We start from the raw sequence: 19,069 nt of genomic DNA on the forward strand, positions 1-19,069 counted from the left end.
CTGTGGTTTCCACCAGCTGGAATTCAAAAGTGTTGCTGCGTCCGACTATGCAGGCAGAGCACAGCCATTGTGGCTGGCTGCCATCGATAGCCCTCTGCTCCATGAATGTGTCTAATTCTCGTTTAAAGCCTTCCAAGTTGGCAGCCAACACCGCTTCCTGCGGGAGCGAGTTCCATAGTTTAACTATGTGCTGTGCAAAGAAAAATGCTCACCAAGAAAATAGCACGAGTAAAGGGTTTTATTTCATCGAAATCCAGCCAAGCTCCTGGACCAGCCACCACTCTGATGATAAGACCACATTCCCAGGGCCATGCCTACCTGCCTTGCCAATCACTTATCAGTCTTCCTAATGGGATTCAGTTGAGAATTACTTTGCATGGGAGGTGATTTAGACTTCGTTCTTTTCAAGGTCATTCGACAATGACCTGGTCGTGTCGGTCCAGCTTCAGGCATCACCCACAAAAGGCAGGCTGATCACAGGAGCTCCACCAACCCGTTATTTCAGCCAGATCCATTTGTCGCCAGCCTCAGCGTTGTAGCCTTGTTCGTATTTACGTCCAGGAAGCTGCAGTAGAAAGCACAGAAGATCCATGAAGATAAGGGCACAGCTTCACTCTTGTCATCACTGCCCTGAAAACATACGAGCAGGCCTGCAGGATCAGGCCAAAGCATCCTGTTCCCACTGTGGCTAGCCAGGTGGCTATGGGAAGGCAGACCTGAGTGCCACAGCAGTTTTCTCTCCAACTTTAGATTCCTGGCAAGTGGCATTCGGAGGCATACTGACTCCAGGAAAACAGGCAGAAGAATATTGTCGCTGTGGCTCGTAGCCATAAACAATTCCCTTTTCAAAGGTGGTGGCTGCCACGGCATCTTGTGAGAGCCAATTCCACGGCGGCAGCACAGCATAAAAAAGTCCTTCCTTTGGCTTCTCCAATGTTTAGCTTCACCGCATGACCCCATTAAGGTAAAGGGACCCCTGACCATTAGGTCCAGTCGTGGCCGACTCTGGGGTTGCGGCGCTCATCTCGCTTTACTGGTCAAGGGATCTGGCGTACAGCTTCCGAGTCATGTGGCCAGCATGACTAAGCCGCTTTCTGGTGAACCACAGCAGCGCATGGAAATGCCGTTTACCTTCCTGCCAGAGCGGTACCTATTTATCTACTTGCACTTTGAGGTGCTTTCGAACTGCTAGGTGGGCAGGAGCTGGGACCGAGCAACGGGAGCTCACCCCGTTGCCGGGATTCGAACCGCCGACCTTCTGATCGGCAAGTCCTAGGCTCTGTGGTTTAACCCACAGCGACACCCACATCTCTTATGACCCCATTAGGTTCTCGCTTTATATGAGAGGCAGAGAAAGCTGCTCTCATTCCACTTTCTCTATACTATGCATGGTTTTATGCACCTCTTGCAATGTTCTCAACACACACACACACACACACACACTTCTTAAGTGTGTTGTCATAATAAAATGTTCCTTTCTCCTTGGAAAAAGCCTGACCACGTGGGCACGAGGTGGTAGCCATCCTTCATAGGGAGCTATTCCAGCTTCATGATATTTTGGTTGCCCTTTCAGAGCCCTTTGGGGATGGCAAACAGAACTGAACACAGTTTTTCAACATAGGGTTGGTTTTTTAGCAGGCTGTGGAAAACACTGACCTCGCAGACTTATAATTGCCTGATAGCCATTCCCTCTCCTCTCTGGTTGTCTCATAAGAACATTAGGAGAGCCTGGCTACTGGATCAGGCCAATGGCCCATCTAGTCCAGCTGTTTTCACAGTGGCCAGCCAGATGCCTCTATGGGAAGCCTGCAAGCAGGATCTGAGAATGAAAGCCCTCTCTCCTCCTGTGGTTCCCAGCAACTGGCATTCAGACGCATTGTTGTCTCTGACTGTGGAGGCAGAGCATAGCTAGTAAGCCATCAACAGGCCTCTCCTTCAGGAAATTCTCTAATCCTCTTTTAAAGCCATCTAAGTTGGTGGCCATTACTGCCTCCTGCAGGAGAGCCAAAGTTTAAGTGCTGCATGAAGAACTGCAGCTGCAGATCTCCAGAGAATTCTTTTTAAGAAAACTGCAAGTTTCAGAATTCTTGGGGGGGATTGGGCACAAGTTATTGTTTTATAGCAGTGTACATTTTTTAAAAATAATTTTTACATTTATTCTATTAAAATAATTCAACATTAATACATATTATGTACATTTTATACAATCCTTAAAAATATTCATACATACCCACACTCAATCCCACACATACTTTTCCCACCACCATACCTCACCCCACCCTTGTGTTAGACTTCCAATCTACTCAATTGCAATTTCTTTCCACTTCTATTACTTTCTTTCACACACTTTTAAACCAACTTTCTACCTCTTTTTCTGTTACACATTGTTATCCATCTTATTTAGTATTTCATTATTTATAACGGAACTTATTTATTCTAATAGGAGTTCTGATTTTTCAATATGATTTTGCAAATATCCTTTAAACACCTTCCAGTCCTTGTCTATCTTCTCTTTTGAGATCCTTCCGATATGGATATATTGTAATACTCCAATAATTTGGCAAGCCACTCTGTATTATACCACTTTTCCAATTTTTCCAGTTGTACATTTGTGTGTGTGTGCAAAATACCACCTCTCTCAGGCTACAGATCTAAAAGCTGAGCTGAGGATCAAACAACCTCATTTTAAAAATTGCTGAATATAAAAAGACACCTGAAGTATGTACAAGGCACCTGAAGTATCCGAGCATAAAACCAAAAGAACATTGACAAGATGAAGGTTCACAGCCCATCACCATGAAAAAGTACCAGCGTGCTGGACCTTAAAACTTAAATATGCAGGATGTCTCTTGGGAGTTCCTCTTCTGCCACCTTCCAAAAATTACATTTTACTGTACCACCACTGAATGTTCTCCTCTTACCTCCTTGTATTCAGTAAACGCTTTGTCAGCATCGAGGCCTCCCACTGTGATTTCAGGTATGTAGAAAGGGAGAGTAGTAGGAAGGATGACACTGTACTTGTCCTGTGCCCTAACATGCAAAAAATAACAACAGCAGCTTGGTTATGCTTACTGAAAAGGCAGCAGCTTTGGGGATTCACACTGGGGTGGGGGAGAGAGAGAGAGAGAGATGACAGGTTTTTTTTGGGGGGGGTAAGGAGATAAGATGCTTCTTTCAATCTGTCAACATCAGAGTTTACCACCCACCCACTCACCCAAAAGCAGGCCAGAGTTCCACAGAGCAGGATAGACAGGCAGCTTTTCTCCTTTCTCGGCTTGGGCTTGAATTAAGTACCAGCTTCAAAGGGTGCTTGCTGCCTCTCTGCATGAGTCACTACTCTGCTTTGCCTCTGCACAGGGTGGGCATCTCTAGCTAGCAAATGAGTGGCCCATTAACTTGGGCACAGAAATGGAGCTGTACTGTCCATAGGAGAGGCCCACTGCACCTCTGCAAGTCATTGCTCTTGGCTGCTAATCAGAGGGCATAAAAAACCAAGCTTAGCATCCCCTGAGGGGAAGGCAATCCCCACTGTGAAGCACCTCCAACTTCAATCCTAGATAAAAAAATAAAAATATATCAAGAGTATGCCTTGATAATCCAATTGGCAAAAATTTATAAATCAAAATCAAATACCAGTTGGAGATGCAAGAAAGAAATAGGAACAATGTTTCACATGTGGTGGGAATGCCGACCTATTGAACAATTTTGGAATGAAATATATGAAGAAATCAAAAAGATGTTTAAAATATCTTTTAGTAAAAAACAGAAGGCATTCCTTTTAGATATAATTACAAAAGAAATTCCTGGCAATCAAAGGAAAGTATTCCTCTATGCGACAACAGCTGCCAGGATGCTCATAGCAAAAAACTGGAAAGGGGGGAAATCCCATCAATAAAAGAATGGCAAACTACACTTTGTGAATATATAAATTTGGCAAGATTCATAGCATTCTTAAGGGGAGAATCAGACCAAAAATTAGCAAAAGAATGAGATTGTGTTAAGGAATATAAGAAAAAACATTGTTCTGGAGTAAGTATATCGGTATGTAAAGAATGAAGCTTTGCAGGGTTAAAGAAATTGAAAAATGGTGCGAAAGGTATAAAGATAGAGGTAATTTACATTAGACACAACAATTCAGAAAGATTAAAAATTGTGAGGTCTCAAAACAGAGGAAGGAAGTCAATATGTACGTAAAGATTATTATGATGGCATGGTTTTCTTTGTGGGTGTGGTTTTGTTTTGTTTGGGGTTTTTTCTTCTTCTTTTGGATTTTATGTTTGTAATTTTTGTTGTAATTTTGCATTGGGGTGAAAAAAGGTAATCCAATATATAGGAAACACTGCTGTATGTATTCAATTCTGAAACATTAAAGCTGTGCCACACTCCGCAGCAGGAGGCGGCTCTGAGATGCTTCTGTAGAAAGAGATGCAACATGAAAGGAGACTAGTTAGAAAGTCCATCCTTACAGAACCCTCAAGTGATGAAAAGAGACATCGTCCTGTTCAGGCCAAGGTCCCTTGTTGAACTTCAGGTACTCAATATCTTCTATTACCTGCCAAGAGAAAAGGATTAGCATCAATGCAACCAGCCAGCTCTCCACAAGGACACCTGAGCTTCTTTGCTACCACAAGGCTGCAAGGCCAAGATGACCAAGGGGTATATGCTGCACCACAGACGTTAAAGTACGGAGTTTAGATGGGTTTTTAAAAATCAGCTTAACCTGGAGAACGAACTGGAATGAAATGTGGTGGGAAGTCTAAAACAGGCACCCCCAACCTGCGGCCCTCCAGATGTTTTGGCCTACAACTCCCATGATCCCTAGCTAGCAGGACCAGTGGTCAGGGATGATGGGAATTGTAGTCCAAAACATCTGGAGGGCCGAAGGTTGGGGATGCCTGGTCTAAAATCTGCAACAAGGAACTCCATTAAGTGCAGAGTTCAGGCAAGAAAGGAAACGAGAGGCTGAGCAATTCCTGTTCCCAGCAAGTCAATATCCTGTAACTCACCCCCCCCCCATATTTTGGTTTACAGTACAATCAAATCTCTGCCTTGCTTCGAAGGTAAGGATGGTCTGTGTAGGGGGCAGTTCCAAGGGAGTGGTTCAGATATACACGTTTTTGCGTCTATGTGCCATCCCTGGAATGTAATGCCCCCACTACAAGACGTGATCATATTGTGATTTGCCTACCTTCCCAGTGGGAACACAAAGTGGCTAACAGTTCAGCATCACACACACAGAAAAATAATAAAGCACAATATGAATAACTTCATAGCATAGACACCACTGCAGTATCACCAAGGAGGCCATCTGAGAACTTCTGCATGCAAAAGCGGTGTTCTTCCATTCAGCCATGAGCTCTCCCTTCGATCACTTGCAGGGGAAAGGACACTCTCCTCTGAACCTCACTGGAGGTCAAAGGGACAGATTCTTGCCACTTACTTCCTACAGCTCCCCCAATACTCCAGGGGAAGAGGTGAAGGTGCATGTGTGATAAAACACACCGAGAATTCAAGGCCTTTTGTAAGCTTAATGCAACCCTTCCCCCGAGACGGCCACATTGCTTTTCTTAAAATCACAGAACTGCAGAGCTGGAAGGAACCCCAAGGGTCATCTAATCCAACCCCCTATAATGCGGGAATCACAGCTAAAGAATCCCTGACAGATTGATAAAACAATAAAAACATCCAAAAACCAATTCTGATATAGATGCAGACTGGGAAATTCCCTACTTGAAAGGCTTGTTGCACAAAGACCTGTCAGCTTCTAGCTGATGCAGTTAATTCACTTCCATGGAAACCAAGAGGGAGGAAATACAATGGAATAAAGGAGAAATATCACACACACACACCCGCCCTGGCTAGAACGAGCAGGCAGGGGGTGTTGGAAAAGGCTCGCTCTGCTAGTCTACTTGCACTTCTCTGAACATGCCCACTTTATTTCATCCTTCCTGAACCTGACAAAGCAAAGCTGGAAAGATGGACAATAAACACACAAGCAGCCTCCACCACCATCAGAGCAATGGAAGGGATCCTGCAAAAGAGGTCACACAAAGAGAGACAGCTCATGGCAACTTACTTTTTCCACGTGTTCAGCCTCGCTTGTGGTATACTGCAAGACCTCAGAAGTCTCACTAGAAGGAAACAAGGTAACACTGAATCACTTTATTTGATATGGAGGAAAATAATAGTAATAGTAATAATAATTTATTATTTATACCCCACCCATCTGGCTGGGTTTCCCCAGCCACTCTGGGCGGCTCCCAACTGCATATTAAAAGCAATACAGCATCAGATATTAAAAACCTCCCTAAACAGGGCCGCCTTCAGTTGTCTTTTAAAAGTAAAAGTTGTTTATTGCCTTGACATCTGCAGGGAGGGCGTTCCACAGGGCAGGCGCTACTGCCAAGAAGGCCCTCTGCCTGGTTCCCTGTAACCTCACTTCTCGCAGTGAGGAAACTGCCAGAAGGCCCTCAGAGCTGGACCTCAGTGTCTGGGCAGAACGATGGAGGTGGAGATGCTCCTTCAGGTATATAGGATCGAGGCCGTTTAGGGCTTTAAAGGTCAGCACAAACACTTTGAATTGTGCTCGGAAACGTACTGGGAGCCAATGCAGATCTCTCAGGACCAGTGTTATGTGGTCTCGGGAAACAAGAGGCAACCCCCAATTCACATACTGCATGTATGTCATGGAGTCGCTACAGAATGTGCCATATCCCAGAACTGCAGGAGAGATGAGAATGGATTCTGGAGGGGCAGCAGGACATATCTGGGGTAACACAACAACATTTCAACAACAACATGCTTGGGAGAGGGTGGGGTGGAGGGCGGCAGCAGCAGAGAGACACAGCAGTAATCGCAGATTTTGGTAAGGCTCGTTTGACAACAAGCCAAGCCTTTAGTGTCATTGGCCCAGTCCTGTGGAATGCCCTGCCACTAGAGATTCAGCAAACACCTTCTGTGCCAGCTTTTAAATGCCTGTTGAAAACCTTTCCATTCTGCCAGGCCTGTGCAGGCAATTAACAAGATATCCCTCCTCAATGGTTAACTGATATCTCTTTTTAACTTCTTTATGACTTATATTGTATGGATTTATGTTTAACTGCTGTGATAATTTTTTTTTATGACGTAGCGGTACATAAACATTTTTATAAGAAACAAATAAATAAATAAATACGGAAGGGGAAAGCTACAAAATCATATAATTGTAGAGTTGGAAGGGACCCAGGGGTCATTTAGTCCAACCCCCTGAAATGCAGGAATCAAAAAGAACTACCGTATTTTTTGCTCTATAAGACTCACTTTTTCCCTCCTAAAAAGTAAGGGGGAATGTGTGTGCATCTTATGGAGCGAATGCAGGCTGCACAGCTATACCAGAAGCCAGAACAGCAAGAGGGATTGCTGCTTTCACTGTGCAGCGGATGATCCCTCTTGCTGTTCTGGCTTCTGAGATTCAGAATATTTTTTTTCTTTAGTCTTGTGGTCTGGTGCGTCTTATAGAGCGAAAAATACGGTAAATATGCCTTTAATGTTTTCAATAGCACAGAAAGGCGAGATGTAAATTGTTTTATTAAATAAATTCCAACTTCCAGAACGATAGCCTAAAAACATACAAGAAACAAAATATTAGTTAAAAGTAAGAAACCCCTTATTGAAATGGATTAAGTTAAGCAAGTACAGGAGTTAAGAGGATCCAGAGCAGAAACAGAGAGGTGCAGCAAAACAGAATTTTTTAAAAAAGAAGTAATTAAGTTAATCTCTTCAAAGGTAATTTATATACTGTAAACTAGAAGTGTCTGAAATAATGTAGCAGGAAAGAATGAGTAAATTGAGTTGTCTGGAAAGCAAAATTAATGAAGATGTAGTTTTGGACAGACACGAAGGGGGCAAAAACAAATGCAGTGTGAAGATGAAGCACCAACTAGGACAGGCCACACCTGAAGATGTGGGAGTAGAAGTCCAGAAGCAACTTGAAATGGGGCAAAAAGAGTGCAGCCACATGTGAACCTGGAAAGGGTGGCACAAGGCAGAGAAAAAAGAGCCAAGAGGGTTAAGACAGATCAGCCTATGAATGGAAACACCCAAGAGGGAAGCACCATCCAGTTCTTTTCTTCCAGTCCTTTGACAGAGAGCAAAGCTGAGATTTGCACTGTAATTTCTAAGGCCAATCGTACATTAAGAACCAGAATACAAACTGTATGACACAAAGCTGCTGATGTACAAGCAGTTTTACTAAACGGTGCTTGTTTCGTGTTAACACATACTAACCTTATCTGAGGCAGGAAAGATTTCTTGTAGCCATCTTCAATGCTCTGAAGATATGCAGGTGATACTTTCTTTTCATACGGCTTTAAAAATAAATAAATCACACATTCAAACTCAATGTGACTGAAGCTACTGCTGCTGTATTCATTTGACCAGCTGAAGTCATTTAACTATCACCTTTATTATAACATCTAGAATTTCCAGAGAGGCTTCAGAATTATAAAGTTGAGTATTTGTACCAATGCAGTGCTGATCAAAGTCAGAAGATGCACTTGAACAGGAAGGTCTTTCCCTCTTGCCCTTTAGTAATACCAGTAGGGGAGGGACGAAAAGTCACACCACAAGACGCTTCTGTAACATTATTATTTATTGCTTTCCTACCCCACCGTGAGGTGGCATACATGGGTCTCCCCACTCTGCTAGAGCAGAAGGAGATGGAAGTGGGACCACTCATTCTTTCCACTCAGCTGAGATCAGCTCCTCTCCCCCACCCTGAAATGTTCCCATTCCACCTGGCCATTGTAAGAAGAAACCGTGCAACTTTAACAAACAGTGTCTGGGTTTGCTTGTTTTCCTCTTCCCTCCTCATCCCCTTTTCCTTTTGCCTTGTATGTTTTAATTATAAGCCCCTAGGGCATGGACTGCCTTTTTTTTTATTGCCTTCTGTAAACCACTCTGCAAACCTTTTCAGCCCAAGAGGTTGGCAAAAATGCTTCATATAAATAAGGAAGGAAGCCGACTTGCAGAGTCAAAACGTAATATATTCCTACAAGGGCAGTCTTCCACACCCTAAAGTGATTTGTCAGTAGAAAAACAATCCCGGCACCACAAGTTCTACACTTCTGGAGAAGGAGCACTCTTTGTCAGACTAATACACTAAGCCCACAACTCACGTGGGGGTTACAACCCTGGGATCACACCTAAAGCCAAAATCGCATGTAGTCAAAACACACTGGGTTCAATGGTCGGTGGGATGGCCAAAGTCTCTCCCCCCCCCCGTACACTCTCTTGCTTTCCACCTCCTTTATTTGTTACTTTGCCAAGGTGATAAAGCTGAATGTGCACAAGTTAAATGTGTGTAAGTTGCGGGCTTATTGAACGCAATATTATTCGCCCGCCCAAACCAAGCATACCTTGCCTCTCTCTTCAATCCTTTTCATTACTTCTGAGACAGGTACGTCAATATAAATGGTCAGGTGAGGGGGCAAGAAATCAGAAAGACTAAGATCCTTCATTGTATCGTAGTGCTCCACGCCTAGAAAGAAAGCCAGCAAGAGAATGCTTTCGTCAGCTAAAGGCACATCTTGTTTCAGGCAGAGAAAATGGAAAGTTTTACACCAGCTATTCAAACCACTCTGTAGCAGATGCGTACTGAAATGTCCCACTGTATCACATTGTGCCTGTGAGACCACCTTTGGAGAGTCAAAAAATTAAAAATCGCTTGCAGATGACCCAGCAAGTCCCCTTCTGTGGGAAAATGGTTTGCACATAAAAACATGAACAAAAGCTTTTTGTTATTGCAGTGATTTTGCAGCACGAGATATTGCTAAGAGCATGATGAGCACGTGAACACCTCATGCTAGACTAAATGATTGGCTCACGTAGCATAGGACTCTCTTTGTCTGCGGGCAGAGGCAAGGTAACATTCTTGTGATTGTTACTTTTTTGAGTACGAGACAGAACAAACGCTGTGCTGGAGGAGAGAGAGGATGATTTATTTTCACTGCACACAATAAACATTGCACGGCTGAAGCCAAAGCTTTTTCTTCAAGTCATCTTGGTGTGAGACTGATTATTTCGGATGTCGAGTAGGTTCTCGACACCCTTCCTCCTGCTACAACTCTCTCTGCTCCCTCATTCTCCTACCCAAGAGCCAGGAAGCTATGCGGTTAGATCAGCACACACCAAGAACACAGCAACTCTTTGTACAAGGACAAGCCAAGGAGCTCCCTCATTGCCTAGCTCAGAGGTCATAGTGTGTCTGCCTTGCAAGTAAAAAGTCCCAGATTGCGCTATATAATGTATGGATTAGGTACAAAGGTCTCCTAGAAAGGAAAACACCCAGGTGGATATTCCCAATGGAAACAAAGACCCAGAAAAAGTTACCGTATTTTTCGCTCTATAACACGCACCTGACCATAACACGCACATCGTTTTTAGAGGAGGAAAACAAGGGAAAAAATATTCTGAATGAAACAGTGGACGTATCATTTTTGTGCTTCATGCTGTGGCCACAGACATGTGATCTGATGGTGAATTTGGGGTGACCCAATGCAAAGATCCTGAGGATCCATGTGGACCCATACTTTTTAACCACGTTTTTGCACCATTGCAGCCCCAGGCAACAGTGGGTGCGTGATTTTTTTTTGGGGGGGGGACAGGCTGTAGCCATGGACATGCTATGTGCTCTGATGGTGAATTTTGGCTGACCCAATGCAAAGATCCTGAGGATCCATGTGGATCCATGCTTTGTAACCACATTTTTGCACCATTGCAGCCCCAGGCAACAATGGGTGTGTGATTTTTTTTGGGGGGGGGGACAGGCTGTAGCCATGGACATGCTATGTGCTCTGATGGTGAATTTTGGCTGACCCAATGCAAAGATCCTGAGGATCCATGTGGATCCATGCTTTGTAACCACGTTTTTGCACCATTGCAGCCCCAGGCAACAATGGGTGTGTGATTTTGGGGGGGCAGGCTGTAGCCATGGACATGCTGTGTGCTCTGATGGTGAATTTGGGGTGACCCAATGCAAAGATCCTGAGGATCCATGTGGATCCATGCTTTGTAACCACGTTTTTGCACCATTGCAGCCCCAGGCAACAATGGGTGTGTGATTTTGGGGGGGCAGGCTGTAGCCATGGACATGCTGTGTGCTCTGATGGTGAATTTGGGGTGACCCAATGCAAAGATCCTGAGGATCCATGTGGATCCATGCTTTGTAACCACATTTTAAGTGGGGAGGGAAGGAAAAACAAAGAAGGCTAAGAATGCAGGAGAGGGCTATAACGTGAGGAAAGGAAGGCAAAAGTTTCCCCCCACCCACCCACACAAGTCAGCCAGCGTGCGCTCTCTCTCTCTCTCTCTCTCTCTCCCTCTCTCTCCCACCAGCATGACAGAAGAAAGCATTTTATCTGCATTAAGAACTATTTAGCAGCGAAACCTAAGCTTTGCCATCCCTTAAGAGGTACAGACACTGTAATCTTCCAGATCGCATGAATTTACAGGCAAAACACTGTTTAAGGATTTCATCCTTTTAAATGGAAGAAAGCATATTTGAATGCTGTGTGTCTCCAAAAACAAAAAGCAGGAAGTCAAATCAGAATTTTAAGCCGAACCTGTAATCTCTCTTCCCTTCACAAACATTGTTCCCTCCGGAGCAGGGAGAGGATAGAACGAAGGACGCTCTGCTTTCCTCTCTTCTTGCCTGGAGGGGAGGGGCTTTCCCTGCTCTTTGTTCCGTTTGAGCAAACACAGCAACGAAACAGAGAGGGCGGGCAGTAAGACCCTGAGGCAGAATGCAGGAAAGCAACAGCTTCCTCTCTCACGGAGCTCCCTTCTCCCTGAAGCGCGGTTTGATTTTTGCCTCATTTTTCGGCTCCAGGGAGCACACATTCGCTGCATAACACGCACAGACATTTCCCCTTCCTTTTTAGGAGAAAAAATCTGCGTGTTATAGAGCGAAAAATACGGTACATATGGAAAACAAATGGTTGAGATATTCGGATTTACTGTTGGAAGATAATGAAGGATTTAAATTAAAACCATTTGATCAAATTAAAGATAAAGTGGATTGGTTACAAGACTATCAAATGAATGAATTGTATAAGCTTGATAAGAAAAATGGTTTTGCAACGGAAAAAACCAAATTGGAAACGGAGTTGTTAGATACTAAAGTTAAGAATTTGTCTAAAATGTATAATTTGTTGCTGGAGTGGCATACAAAGGATGAACAAGTTAAATGGGTAATGACTGACTGGGCAAGAGATGTTGGACATAATATAATGTTGGAAGATTGGGAAAGGTTATGGAAGAAAGGGGTTAAGTTTACTGCATGTACTATATTAAAAGAAAACATCATGAAAATGATGTATAGATGGTACTTAACCCCAGTAAAACTGGCAAAGATCTACCACATGAATGATAATACATGTTGGAAATGTAGAGAGAAAGAAGGTACTTTTTTCACATGTGGTGGACGTGTCCCAAGGTGAAAGACTTCTGGGAAAAGATTTATAATGAATTGGAAAAAAATGGGGGGGGGGGAATCCCAGATCAATTCCCTGAATCTCCAGGGAGGGTTGGGAGAGACTCCTACCCAACAGTAAATTCCTTCTGCTTACATGATGATGCTATATCACAACACACACACCCCCCTCAAACACACACACAAATACCACAATGGTCATGGGCAGAGCAGAGGGAGGTAAGTTTCAGGTCTGGGAGAAAAGTGGGGAGAGAGACCTTAGAGTTGGGCTCCCCTGTTCCAGTCCTACCTTCTTCCAATAGGATTCGGGCCTTGTTTGCTCGCCCCACATAATCCAAACCAGTACCGATGATGGCTGGGTTATAAATCTTTTAAATAAATAAATAAATTCAAACGATGACTTACACCTCTTGTGGATGTAGCCCTGCTTATACATCGCCTCCAAGAACACGAAGTCACTGTAGGGGGAGCGCTCCAGAACCACTCCTTGCCCTGAAGTTAAACAGGGATCACAACTTCAAAATGAGAAACACCATCACATATTATTCATACAAGTTATGGGGTTTGGGCTTAGAGCGAGGCTAAGTTTTTATTTAGGCAACCTTTATTTAAAGCTTGTGCTCCTCAACGCTGCTTCTTATTATGACAGAGTGGTGCAGAGCTAACAACTTGCTCATAAATACAAGGAAGACAAAGGAGCTTGTGGTGGACTTCAGGAGGCAGAAGAGCAACGTCCAGCCACTTTTGATTGATGGGGTCTGTGTGGAGAGGGTAACAACATTCAGATTTTTGGGCATTGAATTACAAGAGGCTCTGTCCTGGAGTGTCAACACAAGGGGGCTTGTGAAGAAGGCGCAGCAGAGACTGTACTTTTTGAGAATACTAAGGAAAAACCGTCTTCCGCAGAAACTGCTGCTTGCCTTCTATCACTGTGCCATTGAGAGAGTGCTCACTTATGGCTTATGTATGTGGTACGGAAGCTGTACTACCCAGGACAGGTTGGGGTTGTGCAGGGTTGTTAAGACAGCAGAGAGCATTGTTGGCTGCCCACTCTCCACCTTGGAGCAGATTTATGCCACAAGGTGCCATAGGAAGGCACTGGACATAGTAAAAGATCCATCGCATCCTGGTCACTGTCTCTTCGAGCTCTTGCCGTCGGGACGGAGATACAGGATGATGAAGACAAGAACGAGCCGTCTTAAGAACAGCTTCTTCTCCAGAGCGATCTCGGCCCTGAATGGGAAGCCCGGACTTTGAAAGTCATCTAATCTCCCTTGCTGTATTATACTGTATTGTTTAATTAGTGTTTTTATGGAGCAGTCAAGTAATTTCGTGGCAATGACAATAAAGATATTATTATTATTATTATTATTATTATTATTATTATTATTATTATTTTCTCCCAGTTTGCAAAGCAGCATTATGCATGCAATAATTAATTTCTTGACACTACACCCTAAAGCCCACATGTTCAAGGTCTGCTAATCACAGGAAGAACCTGCAATTGTATCTTAAAGTTGGCAGGAAGTGCAGTGCTCTGCTTTGGCAAACCACTCAACCCTCCAGATCATATTTGTTCAAAATACCTTTGAAGAAGTACAGTACAATTGGATTTTATACAGGAATTATGTTCTAGGGGTGACATATATACACCAAAATATGCGTACTCAAACCACCCTATTGACTCTTCTGGAAACGTGTACCAAACAGGCCTTGCCCACCAAGCAAGGCAGAGAACTTTTAAGCAGGCAAGGCCAGCTCAGTGTGTTAGCTCTGGGGTGCTTCTGCAGGGCCATCCGAGCTCTCATGAGATCTCATAGGGCTGTCCCCAGGCTTCCAAAGCCAGCACGCCAAGAAAGCCTAGCCCAGCAAGGAAGGCAGAAAGTTTAAAAGCTCTTTTAATTCTAAGGAGTTCATTTCACTTTCTTGCAATATCTCCATTGCTATACCAGTCTTGGCTTTTGAGTCGATATAGGCAAATATAGGCAGCTATTGGGGGGCATTAAGTTCAGTTTCTAAAATAACTTAGCTGCAATCTTTGTGTTAAGAACATTCACTCATCATGGCATAAAGTAAGTCATCAAGGTGCTTTTAGTGTCACTTGTGAACAGGACCAGACCAAGCTATTTTTATCCCTAATGAGGAGTTTACTCAAAATGGCACTCCATTGGCCTAGTAATGAGCCAAACCTATTTATCTCCAACTCAACTGCTCTTAATAAGTTGTTGTTGTTGTTGTTGTTGTTGTTGTTGTTGTTGTTGTTGTTATCATCTCCCCGGTCTTGGCTGGGGAGGGCAGGGTATAAATAAAATATTATTATTATTATTATTATTATTCACTCCTGAAAAAACATGTGTGCATTTAATTTGCTAAATTTCAACCAGCCTGTCTTCAATCATGCAAGTTGAAATTGCACAGGTACCGCTTCTTAAAATGTTCTAGTCTCCATCAACCTGGTATCTGCAATGTCCAGGAAGCCTGCAGCCAATGAGACTTGTAATCCAAAACATCTGGAGGGCACCAGGTTGAAGAAGACTGAAGAACCAACTATGGCTGGCTGCTGCTCTGTGAATTCCCAGTTATGTTTTCATTTTGCCACATTTTCTCTAAACAGAATCCAAATTTCAATTAGTAAGTTTATTTAGGAACAAAAGGAACTACATTACCTGTGGTCAGCAGGTGTTCCAGGGCATCAGCATACTGTAGGAGGCGGTTACTGAATAACCAGGCTTGAAGCCGATACGAGTTTCCATCTGGGTGTTTAGGACTGCTGTAAAATTTCTCCAGGCTACAATTTCCGCTGAATTTTGAATCCAATATTGTTCCATCTGCTGTGACCCTGTCCACATAATGAATATCTGCTTCTGGAAAGTATCGCAAACCTGGAAAGAGCAATCAAAGATTTGAAAGGGAAAGCCTGATATTGATGTTCATCTTAAGCCACTCCAGAATACAAGCTCAATTGCGTCTCTATACACATGCAAGGACTTTCTTTACATTATCTACACAGCACTCTTCAACGAAGTTCCATTCCAAACCTACTTTTCAGAAGCGAACCAATGCAAGACAATTGGAGGTCTCTGTCTTTAAAATAGTCTTCTCAAATCCCATCTTCTCCAGATGGCCACTGCTGTATATTTATTTATTTTATACACCTTTTGTCCTGAGGGATCAGGATGGATCAAAGTGTAATATAACACTAAGACCCCATTATCTAGGCTATTAAAGGTAAAGGTAAAGGGACCCCTGACCATTAGGTCCAGTCGTGACCAACTCTGGGGTTGTGGCCAGCATGACTAAGCCGCTTCTGGCGAACCAGAGCAGCACATGGAAACGCCATTTACCTTCCCGCCGGAGCGGTACCTATTTATCTACTTGCACTTTGACGTGCTTTCGAACTGCTAGGTTGGCAGGAGCAGGGACCGAGCAACGGGAGCTCACCCCGTCATGGGGATTTGAACGCCGATCTTCTGATCGGCAAGTCCTAGGCTCTGTGGTTTAACCCACAGCGCCACCCGCATCCCTATCTAGGCTATTAGAAGTTGATTATTTTTTTTCCCAATTTAGAAAGTGTTTCTGATTAACAACAGATTCTTCAAGTTATTGATTATGCTTAAAATAAGCAACCAAAATTCCACAGGGCTGACAGATACTTTCTCATACAAGGCATTTCTCCTCCTCCATCACATATTAGGGAACATCTCTTCTGAGGCAGCACTTGCCAAAACATAGACACACATTTATAAACAAAGATGGTCTGCTGTTTACAAAAGCCAGGCAGTTTCGTACAATGGTTAAAGTATCAGACTAGGGCCTGGGAGAACAGGAGTCAAATACCCACTTGGCCATGAAGCTCACTAGGTGACCCAGGTCAGGTACTGCCTCACAGGGTTGTTGTGGGAGTTAAATGAAGAGAGGAAGAACTATGCACCTTAAGCTCCTTGGAGAAAAAGATGGAATATAAATGCAATGATGCAATAGTTCCACTTCGTCTCCAAACGTATGTAGATTTGACACAGAAAATACAACTTGTAACTAGTTTGCTATGGTTTTGTTAACTGTGCAATAGGCCTAGATGAAATTAACCCTCCAACCCAGAGCCAGCCATCAAAAGTCAACCAGAATGAAGAGGGCTGTCATTGATACATAGCTGCTTCCCAAAGAAGCAGCAACAGAAACTCACACCCAAAGCTCCCATACAAAAACTAAATAGAAACAGGGTGGGTGTGCAAAAAAAAAAATATCCCCCACCTCCGCTTGAATAGCCAAAGACCTAGTTTAAGAGGAATGCTTTTGTCTGCCACCTAAATATATGTAACAGTGGTACTAGGTGAGCCTCCCCCAAGGAGGGCATTCCACTACCCAAAAGGTTACAAATTATATGTGAGTTCCAACAGCAATACAGAAGTACATGCCTAGCTTCTCTGCTACTTGCTGTGCAAGCTTGCCCTTGCCGCTTCGTAGATTGCCATCCACCGTGAAGACTTTGCTGTATTCATTCAACCTTGGAGTAGTTCTCTCTCCCAAAAAATATGCCAGCCAGTTATACCGTAGGCTGCACCGGGAACTCACATGAAGCCTTGCCTAGAAGGGGAAAATCAGATTGAATTGACTATATTTGGGGTTTAATGTTCTGCCATATTAACATTATATGCAACAAAACCATACAGTGGTTTTTTTGGGGGGGGCACAGTATTGACCTAACTCTGACAGAACTTTTTCAAAAAGAATCATTAGACGTCATTAGATAGCTTTATACTGGTTTCACCAGAAATGCAACAGAACACTATTATTTATTTATTGTTTATTAATTGCAATTACATCCCAACTTTTCCCCTCAGGGAGCTCAAGGTGGCATACATGCCTCTGCTGCTTCTCATTTAATTCGTAAAACAACCCTATGGGGTAGGTTAGGCCCAGGGTCACACCCACTGAGCTTCGAGGCTGAGTGGGGATTTAATCCCTGGCCTCCCAGGTCCTAGTCCAATACTCTAACTACTATATCACACTGGCATCCTACAGTGAACAGAACCCTCCCCAGTTTTAACTGAGCTTCCTTTCATTGGACTCAGCTATACAGCTGCAAACAAAACATTTTAATTGTGTTTTAAGTGCGATATACAATGTGACACAAGATGGCAATGGTGAGCCTTATGGAAAATTCAATGTATTTCTAAAAACGCTTTTAAAAAAGCATTTTCACAACGGTTTTTATATATGTGTAGATTCCACCATTAATACCAGCATGTCACCAATTGTCACATTCACAAATTAAGATGGATTCAAACAATCATACAATGACTGAAATATTGCCAGCAACAACTTAATAGGCAAAATTTTCTATAGGTTCTGGACACCTTAAGGGCCACCTTCTCCCCTATCTACTGTCTTATCTGTCTTCTTCAATAACTGAAGTTCTGATACGTGTGCTCCCAAACAGCTGAAGTTCAACAGGAACTAAATAGGATCAGGGCCTTCTCAGTAGCAGCACCAACGTCTGACAAGGAAGCCCGCAGAGGCCCCAAACTGTCTTCAGACAACAGCAAACTTTATTTTGTCTCAAGATAAAGCAGGACATAAATATTTCAAACCAATACCATTGGTACCAACTAGAAATCTCAAGTTTCTGTCACACAAGAGATCAGTGTCACATTTCACATCAGTTACAAAGCTGACAGCTACTTTGCCCCCTCTCCATATCATATTAAAAAAGGACAATTATTAAAGAGCAAGGGTTTCTTGCAATATTACCAACCTTATCTGAGGCATCTTAATGACTTTTCTATGTAAACCTACAACTCCATGGTATGTGTGTGTTTTTTTTAAGCATGAGTCTTAAGCTCATTAAGTGATTCCCTAAATCTGCACTTAGCTAAAAGCACTACTTCCCTAAAACGAAAAACATAATCCCCTCAACACCGAAACCCCCTCAGAAAATGCCTCTTGGGTGACAATGTTTGCCATCTACTGTAAACTCTCCAGGTGGATGCTTACGTTTGGCAATGACCTTTACCCAAACCGCTTTGCGGCGGTATATAAATACAGTAAGCAAAAGAAGCAATCTGCAAAGCGCTGTTTTAAAAAAGGTAAGAAAATTGACTATTGGGGGCGGGGCGGGGGCAGCTTCCAGTCCATTAATTCCTACAGTGGTTTCTGTCGACCAAAGCGATGCGGCCCCAATTCCAACCCGAGGTGGGCCTGCTCGCCATCCTTCCTCCCCGTCCACCTCGCCGGGGGGGAGCCTGGGGGGGGCCTAGCCTACCTCACAGGGTTGTTGTGGGAGAGGGAGAACCGAGGGCGGGCGCCACCTTGAGCTCCTCTGAGGGGAAAAGGCGGGTCCACAAGGGAAGCCTTCCCACCCCCACCCCCTCCTACTCACCACCCTGAGCGAGCTGAGTCCCGCGCGGGCCCTGCCAGCCCGCAGCACCGGCGCCAAGGACATGGCGGCCCTCAAGGGTAGCGGAGGCCGCGAGAGACAGACAAGCGCAGCTCCCAGAGAGGCCGCCGCCTCCCGCGCCGCCAAATCCGTCGCGCCTCGATGACGTCCTGCGGAGGCCTCGCCCCTTTCCGCCCAACGCCCCGCCCCCGTACGCGCTCGGA

At 44.0% G+C, this 19,069-nt stretch overlaps 1 protein-coding gene across 1 annotated transcript; it reads right to left on the minus strand.

The window, feature by feature from the left end:
* Window positions 1-220: 220 nt before the first annotated feature.
* Window positions 221-19,007, minus strand: NDUFA10 (NADH:ubiquinone oxidoreductase subunit A10). Its single transcript, XM_082230613.1, has 10 exons — window positions 18,849-19,007; window positions 16,885-17,053; window positions 15,136-15,351; window positions 12,875-12,961; window positions 9,396-9,517; window positions 8,266-8,345; window positions 6,077-6,131; window positions 4,467-4,552; window positions 2,922-3,030; window positions 221-565 (listed from the first exon to the last, which is right to left on the minus strand). Exons 1-10 carry the CDS (start codon window positions 18,909-18,911, stop codon window positions 497-499), a joined length of 1,056 nt encoding a protein of 351 aa, XP_082086739.1. The 5' UTR covers window positions 18,912-19,007; the 3' UTR covers window positions 221-496.
* Between the last annotated feature and the right edge of the window lie 62 nt (window positions 19,008-19,069).

Source organism: Podarcis vaucheri (assembly GCF_965113315.1).
Source record: "Podarcis vaucheri genome assembly, chromosome: 7".
Taxonomy (NCBI): Eukaryota; Metazoa; Chordata; class Lepidosauria; order Squamata; family Lacertidae; genus Podarcis; species Podarcis vaucheri.

Coding starts and splice junctions, on each gene's coding strand:
- NDUFA10 (XM_082230613.1), bottom strand. CDS start 18,911: ATGTCCTTGGCGCCGGTGCTGCGGGCTGGCAGGGCCCGCGCGGGACTC. Junction 15,352..16,884: donor GCAAGTAGCAGAGAAGCTAG/GCATGTACTTCT, acceptor TGCTCTTTCCAG/GTTTGCGATACTTTCCAGAA. Junction 6,132..8,265: donor TCTTTCCTGCCTCAGATAAG/GTTAGTATGTGT, acceptor GTTTCCTTCTAG/TGAGACTTCTGAGGTCTTGC.